Source organism: Coregonus lavaretus (genome assembly GCF_964263955.1).
Source record: "Coregonus lavaretus genome assembly, chromosome: 30".
Taxonomy (NCBI): Eukaryota; Metazoa; Chordata; class Actinopteri; order Salmoniformes; family Salmonidae; genus Coregonus; species Coregonus lavaretus.
Genome location: NC_140017.1, coordinates 31,251,273 through 31,271,050, shown reverse-complemented (window position 1 = coordinate 31,271,050; position 19,778 = coordinate 31,251,273). Strand labels below are relative to the sequence as shown.

General features: G+C 45.6%; 1 protein-coding gene across 1 annotated transcript in view; it reads right to left on the bottom strand.

Annotated features, from left to right (window-relative positions):
- Positions 1-19,778, bottom strand: part of LOC311105657 (glycerophosphodiester phosphodiesterase domain-containing protein 5-like) — a 70,335-nt gene that overhangs the window by 2,184 nt on the left and 48,373 nt on the right. Inside the window, exons 4-15 of the mRNA XM_084147872.1 lie at positions 16,971-17,064; positions 16,669-16,728; positions 15,091-15,189; positions 14,643-14,736; positions 9,406-9,551; positions 8,346-8,428; positions 6,370-6,520; positions 5,580-5,801; positions 5,027-5,184; positions 4,779-4,926; positions 3,909-3,991; positions 285-397 (exon numbers count right to left, since the gene is read on the bottom strand). Coding sequence (XP_084003998.1) covers positions 285-397; positions 3,909-3,991; positions 4,779-4,926; positions 5,027-5,184; positions 5,580-5,801; positions 6,370-6,520; positions 8,346-8,428; positions 9,406-9,551; positions 14,643-14,736; positions 15,091-15,189; positions 16,669-16,728; positions 16,971-17,064 — 1,451 coding nt within the window. The remainder of the gene's footprint in view (positions 1-284; positions 398-3,908; positions 3,992-4,778; positions 4,927-5,026; positions 5,185-5,579; positions 5,802-6,369; positions 6,521-8,345; positions 8,429-9,405; positions 9,552-14,642; positions 14,737-15,090; positions 15,190-16,668; positions 16,729-16,970; positions 17,065-19,778) is intronic.

Here is a 19,778-nt window from a genome sequence, read left to right as displayed (position 1 = left end):
ATAGGGTCACACACTGGCATCCCCAGATACTCCTAAAATGGCTGCCTTCCCTTGTCTCCTTTTCTGTGACCACTGATTAATAGGTGAAAGCAATATGGCTGGCCAAAACAACCGGGCATCAACTTCATCTATCCAATGTCATCAGATCAGTGATAAATAAATAAATAAGGAGAAGAGAGGAAGCCATTTCAGAGTACTGGGACACAGCCAGAGAAACAAACACCAACACACAATCCAGTAGACACAGGACGTCCAGCTCTCCTCTCTGTGGGGTCCTTCCTTACCGGAGAAGATTAGTTTCTCCTTCATGATGTTGACGTCTCTGCTGGACCTCCGGACTGCGGCACTCAGCATGATCTGTTCAGGGTTGTAGCTGCGCATGCCACTCAACCTCCACCTAGAGAGGAAAGGTCACACAGAGGTCAGGGCATCATATAGAGCAGGGCTCTCCAACCCTTTTCCCGGAGAGCTACAATCCTGTAGGTATTCGCTCCAACCCTATTGTTGCGCACTGGATTATAATAATTAGCTGGTTGATAAGCTGAATCAGGGTAGAAAACCTACAGGAGGGTAGCTCTCCAGGAACAGGGTTGGAGAGGCCTGATATAGAGCCTCTGGTCATACCACAGTACTGCTGCCTCTGCTCTCAAGGACCTGTCCTATATGGAGCTAACGGCATGTCAAAATGTGTCAGCCATTTTGCTTGGAGATAGCTAGGTCAACATGTGTGGGCACTGGGCACCATTTTGCCTCAGTCTTCTACTTCTATTTGGCTGACCTCAAAACGACACCAAGCAAACAGACAAATATTGAAGTTGGTTGCTGTACTAAATTAATCAAATGATGTATGCACACATGCATCTACAAGGACATGTACAAATAGAACAGAGTCTGAGCCAAAGACATCTCCACTTCCCTGAAAGCTCATACTTATCAGTTCCTGACTAGTTGTGACCAATGATTTATATATACACTAGATGACTGATGGGGGGTGCTGTGTTGAAGCCACCGTGCCTCCATCCTGGCACTCCCAAAATATTTTCTACAATGGTGGGGAAGCTATAGAAATGCCTTTATTAATGTACATTCGTTTTTGCCCCATTTATTCTATTACAGACACCTTAATACATACTTTTACAATATATTATGTGAGCTAAACATACAAATAAAAAATTCCTTAATGTTTAATTTGTTTTGATTACTAATCTTCTTGTCCCCACTACAACAAAATACTTAAATACATGTAATTTTGTCCTTGATCACATTTAACTGAAATACAGTAGAATTTCATTCATTCTCATGGAAGACTGCTCCTACTAGGGAGTGCCAATATGGCTGACCGGTGGCTTCAATGCTTCTCAATGGCCAATACATACAGTGGTGGAAAAAGTACCCAATTGTCATACTTGATTAAAAGTAAAGATACCTTAATAGAAAATGACTCAAGTAAAAGTGAAAGTCACCCAGTAAAATACTACTTGAGTAAAAGTTTTAAAGTATTTGGTTTTAAGTATACTTAAGTATCAAAAGCAAATGTCATTGCTAAAATATACTTAAGTATCAAAAGTAAAAGTATAAATAATTTCAAATTCCTTATACTAAGCAAACCAGAAAGCATTTTTAAAATTGTACGGATAGCCAGGGGCACACCAACACTAATTAACAAATGATGCATTTGTGTTTAGTGAGTCCACCAGATCAGATGCAGTAGGGATGACCAGTGATTTTCTCTTGATAAGTGTGTGAATTGGACAATTTTCCTGTCCTGCTAAGCATTCAAAATGTATCGAGTACTTTTGGGTGTCAGGGAAAATGTATGGAGTAAAAAGTACATTATTTTCTTTATGAATGTAGTGGAGTAAAAGTGAAAGTTGTCCGAAATATAAATAGTAAAGTAAAGTACAGATACCCAAGAAACACTACTTAAGTAGTACTTTAAAGTATTTTTACTTAACCAATGATATATATAAACCCAGTGGTGTTTGAGCATCATAACTGGAGTAACATTTGAGGCAAGAAGATTTACTTCAGCAATTAATTTGTCTATTGTAATTAACGAATAGAGGCATGTAAATCAAATGATTACATTAGCAATATTGTGTCTTGGCTAATGCATCAATGCACTTTTTAAAAAAAACAGCAGAGCTTTTGTCCAAAACAACACCATAAATGAAAATGAGCGCTTCCTTCTAATACATTTCTAGAATTAATTTGTAGACTTTCTGTCATTCGGTCAATAATGTTAACAGTAAAACTCAAGCGGGATAAAAGTCAACACAAGCATTTGTGCTGTGTAGGAGAAAGCATTGCTGTCTGCCACTTAAAGGCCAATAGTGGTAGGCTTGCTTGTATTTACTTTATACTCCCCTCTAGTGGGGAGGACGAGAAGTGGTAGCAGTGAAATAGACAGAGAGATCTAAGATTTAAACGATGACGTCCATAGAAAGAAAGGATTAAATGATAATGAGATATTGGCTACACAGAGATAGAAATAAAGGGAAATGGAGAGAGAGGAAGAAAGAGAGAAAAAGGAAAAGCATCGTGGGTCAGAGTTGACCCAGTTACCTGATAATGTGATAGCTGACAGATGCCAGAATGCAGCAGAGAGGAGGAGCATGCACATCAGGCAGAGGAGAGGAGGAAGAAGAAAAAGGAGGAAGAGAAAAAGGAGAAAAGAAGGCGGAGAGATTAAAAGAGGTCAGTTTAGAAGCCAGCAGCGGCCAGCACTTCGCTAAGCATAGCAAACCCCACACAATAAGGATGGAGACCTTGCTCTGCTGTCCTCCATCCCACAACAGCATTATGGCTCAGGAAGGAAGGTGAAATTCCTTTTAGCAGCTTCCCATAGTCTTTCAGAAGATTCAAGGAAGCATACTTTCTGCAAAAACTGTAAGGTGAAACATTGTTTGGTTGACGAGAGATACTTCTCCAGCTGATTCTCCAAGCCAAGGCGTTGGCATTGTAAATTAGCTTTATCAAATAACTAGTGTTTCACCTCTCCCTGTGTTTTAACACACTTGCTGGAAAATGGCCTGTCAATACCCACTATACAATTGTATTCACATTGGCTGGATGGTATTCCTCTGCTAAGGGACTCTTGCCATTCACTGAAGGTAATTGAGGGACGGGGGTGTAGAAACACTGTAGTAGATTCACTGTCGAAGATCAACAATGACCTTGAAAAAAAATCATGGTTAATCTTCCCTTGGGGAAACCCTAATTAATGCAATATAACGGTAATGTGTGCTTTACAACAGACAGGAGCCTGCTGTACATGGAGCCTGCTGGTCCTCTGTAGCTCAGTTGGTAGAGCATGGCTCTTGCAAAGCCAGGATAGTGGTTCGAATCCCAGGACCACCCCATCCGTAATAAATGTATGCACGCATGACTATAAGTTGCTTTGGATAAAACCGTCTGCTAAATGGCAGATATCATTATTATGCATTGTACACTAAGCCCCAGCTGACCGGGAGACCCATGAGGCGGCACATTATTGGCCCAGCGTCATCCGGGTTAGGGGAGGGTTTGGCCGGCTGGGATGTCCTTGTCCCATCGCGCTCTAGCGACTCCTTGTGGTGGCCGGGCGCATGCACGCTGGCTTCGGTCTCCAGCTGTACGGTGTTTCCTCCGACATATTGGTGCGGCTGGCTTCCGGGTTAAGCAAGCAGTGTGTCAAGAAGCAGTGTGTCAAGAAGCAGTGCGTCAAGAAGCAGTGCGTCAAGAAGCAGTGCGTCAAGAAGCAGTGCGTCTTGCCGGGGTTGTGATTCGGAGAACGCATGGCTCTCGACCTTCGCTTCCATACAGAAGTTGCAGCGATGGGACAAGACTAACTACCAAGTGGATATCACAAAATTGGGTAAGAAGTACCAAAAAATTATATATATATATTAAAAAAAAGGAGTACTTACTTTTGGAATACAAAGATACCTATTACTACAGTGAAGGAGATGAGATCAGCGGCGACCCAGATCAGACAGTATTCATCTGGACTCTGAAACACATGGCAGCATTAGACCACCAGGTGGCACTGTCTCCTAAAACAACGTCAGGTAGCAACAAACCTAGAACAAAGCATGCCTTCCTAAAATTATGTAACATTGAAATTAATATAATATTGTGGTACAGTAAGTAATGTGTAATGCATAATGGACTAGATATTCAAAAGGTGCTCCAAGTTAGAGATGGACAATAACAAAATAATACTCTAGTCAGAATAATGTAACTAGGAGTGAAAGGACAATTTAATGAAGTTCCACATAGACCTAGATCCCATACTACCAGTGTAGTAGTGGCCATATTGACTAGCTAACAGACAGACAGGGTGGGTAACAGAGATGCAGTGCTAGCTTGAACTCCATGTGAACCTCACCCAGGATGGGCTCTATATTCTAGTCTGCACCACCCATAGTGTTCCCTGCTGGGAGTCTGCTAACCCAGAGAGGGGTGCCAGGAGGGCCTGGGGCAGTGTGGGTGCTAGGGGTGTAATGGTGTGGGTACTAGAGGGGGGTAATGGTGTGGGTGTGGGTGCTGTGGGGTAATGTTGTGGGTACTGTGGGGGTAATATTGTGGGTAGTAGGGGGGTACTGTGGGGGTAATGGTGTGGGTAGTAGGGGTAATGGTGTGGTTGCTAGGGGGGTGCTGTGGGGGTAATGGTGTGGGTGCTGTGGGTGTAATGGTGTGGGTTCTAGGAAGTGCTATGGGGGTAATGGTGTGGGTGCTGTGGGGGGTGCTGTGGGGGTAATGGTGTGGGTAGTAGGGGGGTGCTGTGAGGGACTTACCATGAGCCAGATGGGGTAAGGCACCTTTTTGAGGATGTTGGGGGCTTCAGAGGAGACAGAGGAGACGCCGCTGCACCAGAGCACAGAGAACAGCCAGGGCTCGTTGACCGTGTACAGAGTCACACTCACGTTGCTCCTGGAGAACTCTCTGGGGGGTGAAGACAGACACATTCATATTTCAGACACACATATACAGAAGAAGCACACACAGTGTATGTATGTATGTGTGTGTGTGTGTGTTAACCCACCGGATGTCATAGGGACTGGCCTGGCTGTAACGTAGCAGCAGTCTGCTGATTCCCTGCTGGTGAAGGACCTGAGGAGGCAGCTTCTCTACTGATGTCTGCTGAAGCCCTGGAGCCACCTGTCTTACCTGCCCCCTGTCCCAGTCTGGGGTCCACATCACCTGCACACACACACAGCTCAGATTACTTATGGGACATGGATGTAGATGTGCAGTTAGTGACATCAGTGATGACAGAGTAATGATTATTACATTGGTGACATTGATGGATGTCACAGGCAATCTTCAGGTCAGCCTCAAGCTGACAGTAGTCAGTTCCCTCTCTCCACTATGAGCAGTGTTTTCTTCCTCTTGATTTCCCTAGATAACCCAAGGGGACAGTGTCTGAGTCCTAACAAGGTTCTGTCCACTATCTAATATAATAATATGATATGCCATTTAGCAGACGCTTTTATCCAAAGCGACTTACAATCCATCAAAGGACCACTATCTCAGTCGGGTACACTAGTGTTGTCTTCCTCATTCTATACCCCAACAGTGTGTGATGCCTGTCTCACCAGGTGCTGTGGAATCCCAGACAGGCGTATGACCTCCAGGGTATCGTTGATCCAGCTGTGGTAGCAGGGGTGTCCGTGCGGGGGTCTGCGAAGGTTGAACACCACTGTGTGGTTATGCGGGGTGGCTAGCCTCAGCAGCTGCTCCAGACTACACACACTCTGGTTCCCCACCAGCATCACCTCCCTATGAGCCATGGACTGGACCGTCCAGAAGGGGTCGTCCTATAGGAGAACGCACACAGGTACTCACAGTCAATCTGATCAATTTAGTGTATTTCTACGTTTATATGGCAATCGTAATAATACACCACTTTATGATGAGAGATGAGATCAGGGTTTAGGTCAATTCTATTTGAACTCAATCCAGGGAAGTAATCTTGATTGATAAAATTGGGCACTTTCTCCACTTCATTAATGAGATTTCCTATCAGCCGAGTGGCAATGAAATGGACCCAAAGCATGGAGGAGAAATATAGGCCTAGTGAAAGAAAGGGTGGTGTGAGGTCCTACAAAGATACAGCACATTTACTGCATGAATACATTTCATTAGAAACCTTCAGAGAGAGAAAGATGGCATAAGAGTATACCATTCCTCCCTAGAGGGGGGTGTGACAGACAGTACCATTCCTCCCTAGCGGGGGGTGTGACAGACAGTACCATTCCTCCCTAGCGGGGGTGTGACAGACAGTACCATTCCTCCCTAGCGGGGGTGTGACAGAACCATTCCTCCCTAGCGGGGGTGTGACAGAGCCATTCCTCCCTAGCGGGGTTGTGAGTAATATTGTGGTACCTTGAGGAACCACTGGCCGGCGTTGAGGCTGTGTAAGTCTGTCCAGTTGAAGGAGGAGGCATCATCCAGCTGTCTGGATGGAAACACCTTCCCCACATCTGTAGTCCTCCTCAAGGTGCGGTCTCGCATCAGAAATGGTATCCCGTCAAGGCTAGGACAGGAAAGAGTTAAACAGTCAGGTCTACTAATACAATAGTATATTCAGTGCCGTACAGTTTTTTTCAACATCATATGATCATCTTATTTCTCAGAATCTCACAGATTTTTATATCCCCTGATATTTTGTGGTTCTAAGTGGAAATTCTTACAACATAAATACTGAATGCTCTCTAGGGAATCCCCAAAACACTTCAATCATGACAGGAACAGACTAGAGTTGTTTGAGGCAAAAGTCACTTTACATGAAAGCTACTTTCATGTTACTTGCTTCACCTTCACTTTGAATGCCAAATCATTTCCCCACCTTTTCAGTTAACCTCAGGTTGTACGACATGGAAAACAACAACACATTACCTTCACTTGGAATTGTTCGTCAAATTCAAAACTAGAATCGCAACAGTTTCGTAAGATTCCATCCCAAGCAAGCAACTAAATCGGACCAAAAACATAATGTAGCTTATGTCTATCATACCTCATCGTTTCTAGTGACCATTTAGTGTCACTGAAATGTTCAATTAGTGCCTGAATGACCTCTGTCCTTTCGGATGTGTGTGTGTGTGTGCGCAAATATTTGTGCGTGTGCGAGTCTGTGTGTGTGTGTGTGTGTGTACACGCGTGCATAGCTCTGCTGTGTCTCTGGTCAGGCGGATGTATAGAGCCTGGCCCAGGCCCGTTTAGGTTTCATTAGTCAGCTCCGCCATGAGCTCAGTGCAGCCCAGAGCCCAGCCCACCTGTCATCAGCACACACGTCTCCCCCTCCCATTCATCTTATTTAGGGCCGCACAGGGACCAGAGAGAGTGGAGGAGTGTAAACACACGCTAAATGAGCTTTCATGAACACAAAGGCACATACAGACAGAAACACACGTGGCTCCATACAGATACAATCACACATTCATAAACATGGCACAAAATGAAAAGCACACCGACAGACACAGCACACATGTACCTGTATGCATACATCTATGCGCGCATGCACACACACGCACACTGCATCCAACTCATTCACAAACACCTCCTCTCTATTGGATTTGCTCTTCTAGCTCATCTTGTCATCAGCAATGGCTCTATGAAAGTGCTGTCCTGGCTGCTGCTGCTAAAACTTCTGCTACTACTACTAAAACTTCTACTACTACTAAAACTGCTGCTACTGCTACTACTACTGCTAAAACTGCTGCTACTACTACTAAAACTGCTACTACTACTACTAAAACTGCTGCTACTACTACTGCTAAAACTGCTGCTATACTACCGCTGCTAAAATGCTAAAACTGCTACTACTACTGCTACTACTACTAAAACTGCTGCTACTACTACTACTGCTAAAACTGCTGCTACTACTACTACTAAAACTGCTGCTACTACTACTGCTAAAACTGCTGCTATACTACCGCTGCTAAAATGCTAAAACTGCTACTACTACTGCTGCTACTAAAACTGCTACTACTACTAGCGCTGCTACTACTACTAGTGCTGCTACTACTACTAGTGCTGCTACTACTACTACTACTACTACTACTACTACTACTAGCGCAGCTACTACTACTAACGCTGCTACTACTACTAAAACTGCTACTACTGCCACCACCACCACCACCAACACCGCTGCCACCACCACCACTACTACTACTGCTGCTAATAAGGGCCCGAACCCTGGACAGGAGGCCCAGACCAGCAGCATGACATTGGATGACCTGTGCTTGGCTGGACTCCTCCATCAACCACAACATACTTGACTTCTTGCGGTCTCTCGCTGCAGCTCCCTATTGATCTAGTTTGGCTTCATTGTGAGTCTTTTTCGGTGTGTAAGTGTGTACCTGATGGCCACGTCAGCCTCCAGCCCACTGACGTTCATCTGCAGAGCCCTCTGGAAGGACAGGATGGTGTTCTCTGGGGCCAGCTACAGACAGACAGATGGACGGAGAGGAACATCATCAGTACACCGTCTAGACATACATCATATTGATGTTTCATGGAGGTCAGAGAGGTTCATATACCTTACTGCAATCTGAGAGTTCACAGTTTCATATAGGTTTCAGAAGTCTAATACTCCTTTGAAATGCACCATTTTCACATAGTATGTTGTTGGGGTGCTGCTGGATGATGAATATGAAGTTTACATTTTTTTAAATTTCCCTTTAAATGGGTATGAGGAAACTTGGAGAATGGATTCCAGTTAAAAGTCATGGGTTATGAGCTCACATGCTTGATAAACAACAGACTATTGAACATATACTAACTGGTGCAATACACGACACCAGGCCACATGGGTCAAACTGATAACGGTCAGTGATACTGTAGGTCAAACTGTCTGTAAAACTGTGAGGGGACTGGACTGGAGGCCTGGGAAAATCAATGTAAAGTGCTGCTGGGAAACAGAGTGGGACATGTGGCATGTCCTGGGGGAGTTCTCAGGTCTTTAAGACTGTTAATTCCTCCACATTGTTTTACTTGAGTGTGCAAAGCTGTCATCAAGGCAAATGGTGGCTATTTGAAGAATCTCAAATATAAAATATATTTTGATTTGTTTAACATTTTTTGGTTACCACATGATTCCATATGTGTTATTTTATAGTTTTGATGTATTCACTATTATTCTATAATGTAACAAATAGTAAAAAATAAAGAAAAACCTGTCCAGACTTTGACTGGTAGGGTTGGTTACATGTCATTAATACACTAGAATAGCCCTAGGTAGTATGAAGGAAGTGAGTGGGTGGAAATATGAAGATAAACTGTTGGCCAGCATGGTTTCTCTAGTGCCCTCTATGAAGGTTACATCTCTATGGGTCTGTTATTGTATCCTCTATAAGCATAGCGTAGGAGGTGCCTCCCCCTACAAGTCCTCTGATTGGGCAGCTGGTTCAGCTGACTCACCATGGGGGCGCCCTGGTGGCCAATGACGTCAGGGCGTGGTGTGAGGTTGGCGTGGTCCATGATGCAGGGGGAGGTGATGGAGAGGGGGGCCATGTAGAGGCCTAGTAGAACACTCAGGTAGAGCAGGAGAACCACCACCTGGAACCCTGGGCAGGGGGTAGAACACAACATGGATGTAGAATGAACAGAAACCCTGGGGAGGGGATAGAACACAACATAGATATAGAATGAACAGAAACCCTGGGGAGGGGGTAGAACATAGATATAGAATGAATAGAAACCCTGGGGTGGGGGTAGAACATATATATAGAATGAATAGAAACCCTGGGGTGGGGGTAGAACAACATGGATGTAGAATGAACAGAAACCCTGGGGAGGGGGTAGAACATAGATATAGAATGAATAGAAACCCTGGGGTGGGGGTAGAACATATATATAGAATGAATAGAAACCCTGGGGTGGGGGTAGAACAACATGGATGTAGAATGAACAGAAACCCTGGGGAGGGGTAGAACACAACATAGATATAGAATGAATAGAAACCCTGGGGAGGGGGTAGAACACAATATGGATGTAGAATGAATAGAAACCCTGGTGAGGGGGTAGAACAACATGGATGTAGAATGCACAGAAACCCTGGGGAGGGGGTAGAACACAATATGGATGTAGAATGCACAGAAACCCTGGGGAGGGGGTAGAACAACATGGATGTAGAATGCACAGAAACCCTGGGGAGGGGGTAGAACACAACATAGAATGAATAAAATACCTAAGTATATAGAATAGCTATGGCCAAATGGATCAATGTCATGGAATACTTTTTTGCTCTTGTCACGGATGTCTATTGTACTGAGATGGTCAAGGACAGAAATAAATAGCACATCTGAATGTAGCTTCTCTATGGGCAAGAAGACCATTCACTAAATGTTTCTAAACATTTTACGTGGCCAGTTTGGGTTGAGATATATACGATGTCAAAGCCAGCCAGCCTCTAGCCACACTTTCTCCTGTTCCATCTCTGTGTGCTGTACTGCAGGTAAGTGATGATGAATGTAGCTAGAGTACATCACTGACACAGGAGGTCGGATTCATTTCAAGGTCAGTGCTTAGGCCAGATCGACTGCGTCAGAAGAACTCTCGTTACAGACACAAGGCTGAAAGCCTTCACCCTCTGCCCTCAGAACCTCTCTGGCATTCACACAGAGGTCCGCCAGCTAGCTACACAGCTAACCTCACGTCTAGGACCTATTGACCTCTGTAAGCCACCGCTAGACCACAGGCTAATGTCTGCTACACTGAAATAGATTTTATTTGTTAAAGAGACATACAGTGCATTCGGAAAGAATTCAGACCTTTTGACTTTTTCCACATTTTGTTATGTTACAGCCTTATTCTAAAATTGATTAAATATATTTTTTTTTCTCATCAATCTACGCACAATACCCCATAATGACAAAGCAAAAACAGGTTTTTAGAAATTTTGGGAAATGTATTAAATAAACAAAACTGAAATATCACATTTACATAAGTATTCAGACCCTTTACTCTGTACTTTGTTGAAGCACCTTTGGCAGCGATTACAGCCTCGAGACTTCTTGGGTATGACAATACAAGCTTGGTACACCTGTATTTGGGGAGTTTCTTCCATTCTTCTCTGCAGATCCTCTCAAGCTCTGTCAGGTTGGATGGGGAGCGTTGCTGCACAGCTATTTTCAGGTCTCTCCAGAGATGTTCGATCAGGATCAAATCCGGGCTCTGGCTGGGATCCTTAAGGACATTCAGAGACTTGTCCCGAAGCCACTCCTGTGTTGTCTTGACGGTGTGCTTAGGGTCGTTGTCCTGTTGGAAGGTGAACCTTCGCCCCAGTCTGAGGTCCTGAGCGCTCTGGAGCAGGTTTTCATCAAGGATCTCTCTGTACTTTGCTCTGTTCATCTTTCCCTCGATCCTGACTAGTCTCCCAGTCCCTGCCACTGAAAAACATCCCCACAGCATGATGCTGCCACCACCATGCTTCACCGTAGGGATGGTGCCAGGTTTCCTCCAGACGTGCCGCATGGCATTCAGGCCAAATCTGTTCAATCTTGGTTTCATCAGACCATCTTGTTTCTCATGGTCTGAGAGTCCTTTAGGTGCCTTTTGGCAAACTCCAAGCGGGCTGTCATGTGCCTTTTACTGAGGAGTGGCTTCCGTCTGGCCACTCTACCATAAAGGCCTGATTGGTGGAGTGCTGCAGAGATGGTTGTCCTTCTCCCATCTCCACAGAGGAACTCTGTCAGAGTGACCATCAGGTTCTTGGTCACCTCCCTGACCAAGGACCTTCTCCCCCGATTGCTCAGTTTGGCTGGGCGGCCAGCTCCAGGAAGAGTCTTGGTGGATTCAAACTTCTTCATTTAAGAATGATGGAGGTCACTGTGTTCTTGGAGACCTTCAATGCTGCAGAAATGTTTTGGTACCCTTCCCCAGATCTGTGCCTTGACACAATCCTGTCTCGGAGCTCTACGGACAATTCCTTCGACCTCACGGCTTGGTTTTTGCTCTGATATGCACTGTAAACTGTGGGACTTTATATAGACAGGTGTGTGCCTTTCCAAATCATGTCCAGTCAATTGAATCTACCACAGGTGGACTACAATCAAGTTGTAGAAACATCTCAAGGATGATCAATGGAAACAGGATGCACCCGAGTTCAATTTCGAGTCTCATAGAAAAGGGTCTGAATACTTGTGTAATAAGGTACTCCTGTTTTTTATATTTTAATACATTTGCTAAAATTTCTAAAAACCTGTTTTTACTTTGTCATTATGGGGTATTGTGTGTAGATTGATGAGGAAAAAAACTAATGTAATCAATTTTAGAATAAGGCTGTAATGTAACAAAATGTGCAAAAAGTCAAGGGGTCTGAATACTTTCCAAATGCACTGTATACTGTATTTAAATAAGAATAGCCTGGTAAAATGAATAATAAATAAATGATAGGGTTTTTATATTGTAGCAATATTACAGCACACATTAATAATGCAACTCTTTGGCAAGAGTTACTGTGAGAGTAAACAGACTGCTGGGGCTTTGTGTCCTTGCACAAAAATCCACTGTTCTACCCAAATGCAAAGTAGAAAAAATGGAATTGGAGTGTCTATAAAGTACAACTGAATATTCATGAAAGTTAAACAACAGCACTGACGATTCAGTATTTAATCTAGATCCCAAAGCACGTCAGAAACACTACTCTGCCTCCCCTGTACTAGTCTCTCTGACAGATTTAAGGAAGGCAAAAATACCCCAGTACTTGATGTCTAACTGGCCGTGTTAACAGACCTCAGGGGCCTAATAATGTCCTGTAGACTGGTGGTGTCACGTGAGGCCAGAGGAATGCCTAGTCTCCCTGCCAACCTGACGGGGGCCTGGAGGGGGCTTGCCCTTTGTGTACATGGTGTTAATCATTTAACGCATAAAGCTCTGTGAGGCTGTGAAAGGAAAACTCCACCCAAAATCTATCTTTTGGTATTTCTTTCATTAGTCCATTGTTGACATAGTCCCAAAATGTTTTGCTTGTCAGCAATCAAGTTTTCAAGATATGTAACTTTCAAAATACAGAAATCATCCCTGTATGACGCAGCATCATATGATGCAAAATGCATCATACAGGGATGATTTCTGTATTTTGAAAGGTATTGAAACAAATACCCAAATATTGTTTTTTGGTGGAGTTTTCCTTTAAGTCATCTGGCAGTAGTAGCTGAGCTTTCTTCAGTGAGGTGAACAGTCGGTAACATGGTCTAGTGTTGTCACGATACCAGATTTTTAAAATTTCAGTACCGATACCACGTTTGTATCATAATACTCGATACCGAAACTCAATACAAAAAGGATACTCTATACCGAAACATTGCCACGGCAAAAAAAAGGAAAGTGTATTACTGTAGCTAAAGTCACAGAATAACCACTGGGGTTATATATATTTTTAACATTGAACAATATGTTGATAACTGGTAGAACAACTAAAATAACAAATAGAATATCTTCTATTCTATATTCAATTTCTAGCAAAAAATAAAACACCATATTAAATAACAGAAGAATATCTTCAACTTTCCTTATGCAAAACCATATCGGAGACTCAGAGCAGACAAAAGGGTAAATTTGCTAATCTATGGCCATAATATTGGGTCAAATGACATTCATTAGACCTATAATTCATTACAGCTAAATAATGTAATGTATTAAATGAATAGTTCAGTTCCAAAACGACATAAAAAACACGTGGAGCTAATTTCTAAAGCTTCTATATTGCAATAGTCTACACGCCATAGAAGTACAATGGAATTTACACAGTATACTACGATTCCCAGAGTGCATTTCACTTCCCTTGGTGCAATGCTCCACCCAGGGCTGCTGGCTGGCAAGTGGCTACTGCTAGCAAGCCCAGACAAACGTGAAATTGTCTAAATATATTGCTGTCAAGTTATAAGTGCATTTCACCTTACTTTTGGGTTGTGTAATCATATTGTAATACTCACATGAATGTCATGCTGAATATATTGTAATGAAACAGGCAGGGAGCACAGTTCGAACCCTCAACCTTATGGCCCGAAGCCCAGTGCGCCATAGACTGTGCCACAAAAGCATGCTCGAGTAGCAGAGTCGATATCCGTGCTTATAAACCAGGGTCACTACAATATGTTTGCGTCATTGTCACTCAAAAATAATTCAAATTTAGTAGAATAACGACAACGTTACAATGCAAATGTCGTGTGTAAAATAGTTATTTAATTTTTTTATGTCGTTTTGGAACTAAACCTCCCTTGCACTGCATTGCTTTGTAACACCTTTTGCTTAGTTGTTTTGGTGGGCTGGCCCTAATCTGCTCTGCAAGCAAAATATTCCCACAGTTCGCTTCTGGAGCCAGTTTTGTCAACAAGCTGCGGACGTGGAGGTATGATGTTTTCTTTTGAAGAAGCCATGCAGTCTGGATTTTCTCTCTCGCTTGCTTCTTAAAAGTGGCTCGTGCTGTGTCAGCTGCATGCGCAAGCGCAAGTAACCTGGCTAGCTTACTACTGCCCCCTTGAGAAGATTCAGACAAATTACTAAACAGACTCGATCCTCTCAACCCATATATGACGTGAGACACATTTGACAGAAGTACCGAAATTAACAAAAATTCTAGTACAGAAGTTTCAGTATACCGCGCAGAACTACCATGGTCAGTAACACAGTCGGGGTCTGGTCGGGCGGCTTACTTGTTTTCTCTGTGCGGGCGACCTGCCCAGCCACCAGCCAGGCCAGAGCGGTGACAGCCACCAGAGCTCCTAGGTGTAGGAAGGGACCTGTGGCCTGGACAGGGGACCAGAGGAGACCCATTCTATTAATGACATCATTGAGTGTTAAAGGTGTGGCATTACTACAGTCATTCACAGTTATCAAAAAAATAATTCAGTGGTTATGGTAGGCTACAGCATGATTACTAAAACCATAAAGAATTCAATAAAATAAACCAATTAACCCATTGACTCAGTCTTAATAACACATCTGTTAGACACATTTCTATATTGAATGTTGCCATTGTATGTAGTTCAATACAGTTGTTAACATGTGATTTTTCAAGTATATAACCACATATCAGGAAGGTGTCCTGTATAATACAGTATAATGCACAGCCACCAAAGGGGGACGGGTTGTTGAACTGACCTGGAGTGATATAGGGATGACTGCCCACTCTTCTCCCCATGTTTGATTGACAGATATGAATCCGATGGCAGTGGTCAGCAAGGCAGTACTCACTCCTATCTATGGGGGCAAACAGAGAGTGTTTCAGACCATCGCACGCACACACACATTCCAACCCTCTATAGTGTGTTTGGCCAGATATCAGCATCCTGGGGCATGATGTCACTGCTTTCACAGATTTCAGTTGGCCACTTGAAGACACACACACACACACACACACACACACACACAGTATACAGGCCATATACACACACACGTGCAATTAGTCAAACACTCACGTACAGTGCATTTGGAAAGTATTCAGACCCCTTCCCTTTTTCGACTTTGTTTACGTTACAGCCTTATTCTAAAATTGATTAAATAAAAAAATTTCCTCATCAATCCACACACACAATACCCCATAATGACAAAGCGAACAGGTTTTTAGACAATTTTGCAAATGTATAAAAAAGAAAAACAGAAAAACCTTATTTACATAAGTATTCAGACCCTTTGCTATGAGACTCGAAATTGAGCTCAGGTGCATCCTGTTTCCATTGATCAACCTTGAGATGTTTCTACAACTTGATTGGAGTCCACCTGTGGTAAATTCAATTGATTGGACATGATTTGGAAAGGCACACACCTGTCTATATAAGGTCCCACAGTTGACAGTGCATGTCAAGCCATGAGGTCGAAGGAATTGTCCGTAGAGCTCCGAGACCGGATTGCCGCCCGGCCAAACTTAGCAATCGGGGAAGAAGGACCTTGGTCAGGGAGGTGACTCTGACAGAGCTCCAGAGTTCCTCTGTGGAGATGGGAGAACCTTCCAGAAGGACAACCATCTCTGCAGCACTCCACCAATCAGGCCTTTATTGTAGAGTGGCCAGACGGAAGCCACTCCTCTATAAAAGGCACATGACAGCCCCCTTGGAGTTTGCCAAAAGGCACCTAAAGGACTCTCTGACCATGAGAAACAAGATTCTCTGGTCTGATGAAACCAAGATTGAACTCTTTGGCCTGGATGTCAAGCGTCACGTCTGGAGGAAACCTGGCACCATCCCTACGGTGAAGCATTGTGGTGGCAGCATCATGCTGTGGGGATGTTTTTCAGCAGCAGGGACTGGGAGACTAGTCAGGATCGAGACAAAGATGAACGAAGCAAAGTACGGAGAGATCCTTGATGAAAAGGTTCAACTTCCAACAGGACAACGACCCTAAGCACACAGCCAAGACAACGCAGGAATGGCTTCGGGACAAGTCTCTGAATGTGAGTGGCCAGTGCCCGGACTTGAACCCGAACGAACATCTCTGGAGAGACCTGAAAATAGCGGTGCAGCGACGCTCTCCATCCAACCTGACAGAGCTTGAGAGGATCTCCAGAGAAGAATGGGAGAAACTCCCCAAATACAGGTGTGCCAAGCTTGTAGCATCAAATAAAACAATTTAATTCATTTTAGAATAAGGCTGTAACGTAACAAAACGTGGAAAAAGTCAATGGGTCTGAATACTTTACGAATGCACTGTACATACACCAAAAATCGCACACTTGAGCATTACCTTGTGCAGCCAGTGCAAGTTTAGCTGTTGTCCCACTGCTATGTGGCAAAGTGCTAAAATCTGAAAGAATAGACACACATAAATAAATCACATCACGTGGATATCCACAACCACTGTTTTCAAAACAGGTCAACAAGCTGCCTGTGCCATCATAACATTCACGTGTGGACTTGGCCCAGACATGCATGGCAACACGTTTCTGCTCTGCCAGGTTACACCCCTAACATTCCCTGGTTGTTACCAGGGCTAGACACAGTATCAATATCATCTCACAGTGAATGTCTGATGAGATGCCAACTCACCATTAAAAATGCAATATAAGTGAAGCCGGCAGCGGTAGTGGCCAGGATTGGAACGGTCCCATCGCTCCACTCCCCAGAGCGGTTATATAAAAACCTGTAAAACGGACCAAAACAGAAGTCAGTTACACAATAGTAGCGTCTCATGGATATCAGGGCAGGCTGCAGTTAGTGCTGCTCTGGTCTCTGAGAGATAGAGGATAGAAAGTAGAAACCAGCAGAGTGACCAACCAGGAGGATCTAAGGTAAGTTTTGTGATTCCTCTTGTAGTTAAGTGATGAGCTTTGAGGGCACTATGGTGTTGAACGCTGAGCTGTAGTCAATGAACAGCATTCTCACGTAGGTGTTCCTTTTGGGCAGGTGGGAAAGGGCAGTGTGAAGTGCAATAGAAATTGCGTCATCTGTGGAACTGTTGGGGCGGTATGCCCCCTGCTGCCCCCACACTCCCCCCTGCTGCCCCCACACTCCCCCCTGCTGCCCCCACACGCCCCCCTTAAGTGATCTTGAGCTCCTGAGTGGCGCAGTGGTCTAAGGCACTGCATCGCAGTGCTAACTGTGCCACTAGAGATCCTGGTTCGAATCCAGGCTCTGTCGCAGCCGGCCGCGACCGGGAGACTCATGGGCGGCGCACAATTGGCCCAGCGTCGTCTAGGGTAGGGGAGGGAATGGCCGGCAGGGATGTAGCTCAGTTGATAGAGCATGGCGTTTGCAACGCCAGGGTTGTGGGTTCGCTTCCCACGGGGGGCCAGTATAAAAAAAAATATGTAATCACTAACTGTAAGTCGCTCTGGATAAGAGCGTCTGCTAAATGACTAAAATGTAAATGTAAAAATGTTAAGGTTTGGATTCGGGGGGGGGGGGGAGGGGTTAAGCTGATCCTAGATCTGTGCCTAATTCATAGGTCCTGGCCCCAGGGGTCTCTTTGTAACACTGTGGGAAATTAACAGGCTGACTATAAATGATCTAAACAGCCGACACCGATGCTTAAACCGGAAGGCCTGAACTCCCAGGGCAGGCATAATGTGTTCTAGTGTCCTTGTCCAGGATCCTAGGCCTTTATTATCCCCATAAAAGAAAGCAAACAGACAGAAACACAACAGAGGAAGCTGCGCAGAGTATATGGCTGCAGTCGCTTCTTCTCTGTAATGAGAATTGGTGCACAAGGAGATTATGTAATTATTATGTTAAATTGGCAAATTATTGATGCCTTGTTCTAAAAGGACGTTGTCTCTTTAAGGCTGTGTCTCCACACACAGGAGAGGAAGGGGAGGAACAAAGACATCCTGCGGCACACACACTCAGAGGGACGCACAACCATGGACACACACACACACGGGGACACACACACACACACACATACACAAATGGTTGGGCTGGCTGTCAGGCCGAACGGTGTGACAGGGGGTCTTGGACGGCCTGGGCTGCCACAGCTGCAGAGCCAGCAGGGGGAAGTGTGGGGTCAGCAGGGGGGAGTGTGGGGTCAGCAGGGGGGCGTGTGGGGGCAGCAGGGGGGAGTGTGGGGTCAGCAGGGGGGAGTGTGGGGGCAGCAGGGGGGAGTGTGGGGGCAGCAGGGGGGAGTGTGGGGGCAGCAGGGGGGAGTGTGGGGGCAGCAGGGGGGAGTGTGGGGGCAGCAGGGGGGAGTGTGGGGTCAGCAGGGGGGCGTGTGGGGGCAGCAGGGGGGAGTGTGGGGGCAGCAGGGGGGAGTGTGGGGTCAGCAGGGGGGCGTGTGGGGGCAGCAGGGGGGAGTGTGGGGGCAGCAGGGGGGAGTGTGGGGGCAGCAGGGGGGAGTGTGGGGGCAGCAGGGGGGAGTGTGGGGGCAGCAGGGGGGCGTGTGGGGGCAGCAGGGGGGCGTGTGGGGGCAGCAGGGGGGAGTGTGGGGGCAGCAGGGGGGAGTGTGGGGGCAGCAGGGGGGAGTGTGGGGGCAGCAGGGGGCATACCGCCCCAACAGTTCCACAGATGACGCAATTTCTATTGCACTTCACACTGCCCTTTCCCACCTGCCCAAAAGGAACACCTACGTGAGAATGCTGTTCATTGACTACAGCTCAGCGTTCAACACCATAGTGCCCTCAAAGCTCATCACTAAGCTAAGGACCCTGGGACTAAACACCTCCCTCTGCAACTGGATCCTGGACTTCCTGACGGGCCGCCCCCCAGATGGTAAGGGTAGGCAACAACACATCTGCCACGCTGATCCTCAACACGGGGGCCCCTCAGGGGTGCGTGCTTAGTCCCCTCCTGTACTCCCTGTTCACCCATGACTGCGTGACCAAGCACGACTCCAACACAATCATTAAGTTGGCCGACGACACAACAGTGGTAGGCCTGATCACCGACAACGATGATACAGCCTATAGGGAGGAGGTCAGAGGCCTGGCAGTGTGGTGCCAGGACAACCACCTCTCCTTCAACGTGATCAAGACAAAGGAGATGATCGTGGACTACAAGAAAAGGAGGGCCGAGCACGCGCCCATTCTCATCGACGGGGCTGTAGTGGAGCAGGTTGAGCGCTTCAGGTTCCTCGGTGTCCACTTCACCAACAAACTATCATGGTCCAAACACACCAAGACAGATGTGAAGAGGGCATGACAACGCCTATTCCCCCTCAGGAGACTGAAAAGATCCTCAGATCCTCAAATGGTTCTACAGCTGCACCATCGAGAGCATCCTGACTGGTTGCATCACTGCCTGGTATGGCAACTGCTTGGCCTCCGACCGCAAGGCACTACAGATGGTAGTGCGTATGGCCCAGTACATCACTCAGGCCAAGCTTCCCCCCATCCAGGACCTCAATACCAGGCGGTGTCAGAG